Source organism: Sinocyclocheilus anshuiensis, unplaced genomic scaffold, assembly GCF_001515605.1.
Source record: "Sinocyclocheilus anshuiensis isolate Anshui unplaced genomic scaffold, SAMN03320099.WGS_v1.1 scaffold1448, whole genome shotgun sequence".
Classification (NCBI taxonomy): domain Eukaryota; kingdom Metazoa; phylum Chordata; class Actinopteri; order Cypriniformes; family Cyprinidae; genus Sinocyclocheilus; species Sinocyclocheilus anshuiensis.
Window position 1 is genome coordinate 347,254 of NW_015547730.1, and position 2,120 is coordinate 349,373.

The 2,120-nt window shown below is 38.7% G+C and overlaps 1 protein-coding gene across 1 annotated transcript in view; it reads left to right on the forward strand.

Moving 5' to 3' along the window:
- rims1b (regulating synaptic membrane exocytosis 1b) overlaps window positions 1-2,120 on the forward strand; it is a 75,323-nt gene that overhangs the window by 62,701 nt on the left and 10,502 nt on the right. Inside the window, exons 22-23 of the mRNA XM_016507220.1 lie at window positions 839-954; window positions 1,071-1,231. Of these exons, the coding sequence (XP_016362706.1) occupies window positions 839-954; window positions 1,071-1,231 (277 nt within the window). The remainder of the gene's footprint in view (window positions 1-838; window positions 955-1,070; window positions 1,232-2,120) is intronic.

Here is a 2,120-nt window from a genome sequence, read left to right on the forward strand (position 1 = left end):
ATCCCCACGAGCTCATTCTCCTCCGTGCCTCAGCAGCGGTGGGTCCTGAACCGCGGGAAGCAGATGGCTGCCCCTCTTTACTCTAAAAAAGAGACAAACGAGAACGGAGCTTTTTCATTGAAAAACCTTCGCAGTGCATGCAGATTGCCCCCTCGAGGACATCGCGTGCGTGCTCTTCACCCAAACAAACAATGCATAGATTGTGTTTTTCATCGGGTGTCAAATAACGATGACACTTATGCACACATCTTCTAAACGCTTTGCTAGTGCTCGCCATAATGAATGAATAGAGATCGCTCTTACCACGGAAATGCATGCTTCAAACAAAACAGTCAGTGAAGACGAAGAAGAGGATGATGTGTTCTCCCGGCGCCTATTTATACTATAGTCGCACCGGTAGTGACGTCATGGCTGTCGCCGGCCAACGTGTTGTTGGTGTTTTTTCAATGTATGCTTCAGACACAGGTCACAACGAGGCGTTCCCCATAGCGACCCCTAGAGGATGCAGTTCGAAGTTCCCATGAAAGGGAACTCTATATTTGTGCAGTGTGCGCATGTAAAATAAATTAAATTCCAATTTGAAGCTTGTGACATATAAAAGCGCACATCAGCGCGATCACTTTCTTTAGCGTTCATGTAAACACTACATTCAGATTCATCAGTCGGAATGAATTCAGTCTGATTTAACCAAAATTTGTGCATGTAAACGTAGCCAATGTAAACAGGCAGAGATGTCGACTGTTGTCCAAATGTTCTTATCTGTCTGTGCTACTTTAAATGAGATTATTTTGTCGCCTGTTGCATTTTTCTGCTTTTTTCCCTTTCTGTCTTGATGTAGCACTAGCAGTGGAAGAGCGGGCTCGTCAGTTGCAAATGAGAGTACATTCCTATCGGCCAGGCTCTTCTGCCAGCTCTGGTCATGACCCAGAGGCAGAGCTCAAAAACAGGAGAGATGTGAGTGTTAAACTGCTTTTCAGGTCTCCAACTCATGTGTCTGTCAGTGCTGTTATGAATGCCAGATTTTTAATTCGTATTAAAGATTTGTTTTTTTCTTGTCTTTGATGGTTTAGATGTATAAGGATCAGAGGAGGAGTTGTGACAACATGTCTGCGAGGTCATCAGACAGTGACATGAGCGATGCATCCGCTATCTCCCGTGCCAGCAGTGCCTCACGACTGAGCGCCACCAGCTACATGTCCATCCAGTCTGAGAGACCACATGGGAGAATCAGGTTAGCCTACTAAGAGACACATGGGATCCAAATTTAACACTCAGCAAGTGTGTTAAACTGTTTAAAAATAGGATAAGTATAAATTGGCAGTGGCCGTTAACTTTATTAGGAAATGCAACATAATACATGGTTATAAAAAATGATAGTGTGAGCCTCTCTGATATTAAGCTACACAAATCAGACGTATAAACCATCATAAAATGTCTTCTAATAATTAAGTTTATCTAGGATGTCTAAAATGTTTTTGCAGGTTCCAAAAATAGTTGTAATTAGATTGTTACAATTTAAAATACTCAATCAGATTACGGTTACTTTTTTATTGATTACATGATTACTTAATATTTAAAAAATGCTCCACAATTCTTCTCTTTTATATATAAAATTTTATATTTTTAAGATTGGATTAATAATTAGCTTTATTAGCATCAATTTATTACAAACCTGCTGCAGTTCCTTCACAACGCCCAGTTTGGGAAAGCCTGACTTTATGTAATGTTTCATGCACTTCATGTTATTGATAACAAATAATGGAATACATTTTCTTTCTCTTTGTATTTAAATACAAATATGGTACAAGATTTTCTTATTAAAGTCAATGTGATAAAACAAGTAGGTAAAAAAAAAAATATCTAAAAGTAATCAAAAATAGTTATCTAAAATTAGAAATGTAATAGATTACTACTTTTTTTTTTTTTGCTTCACTCTTAATTGCCAGTCGGGGTTATTCATTTTTTTATTGATTTGGGTTTATTTTGGACCCTACACACAAAATTGGTATATTCAGCCTAGGTCTGTGAAGACAAGATTTAGGTCAGAATGCACATGTCACGGTGCACACACACGAGGAACGAGGAGACGCTGGAGAATACTTTACCAAGACTTTATTTTC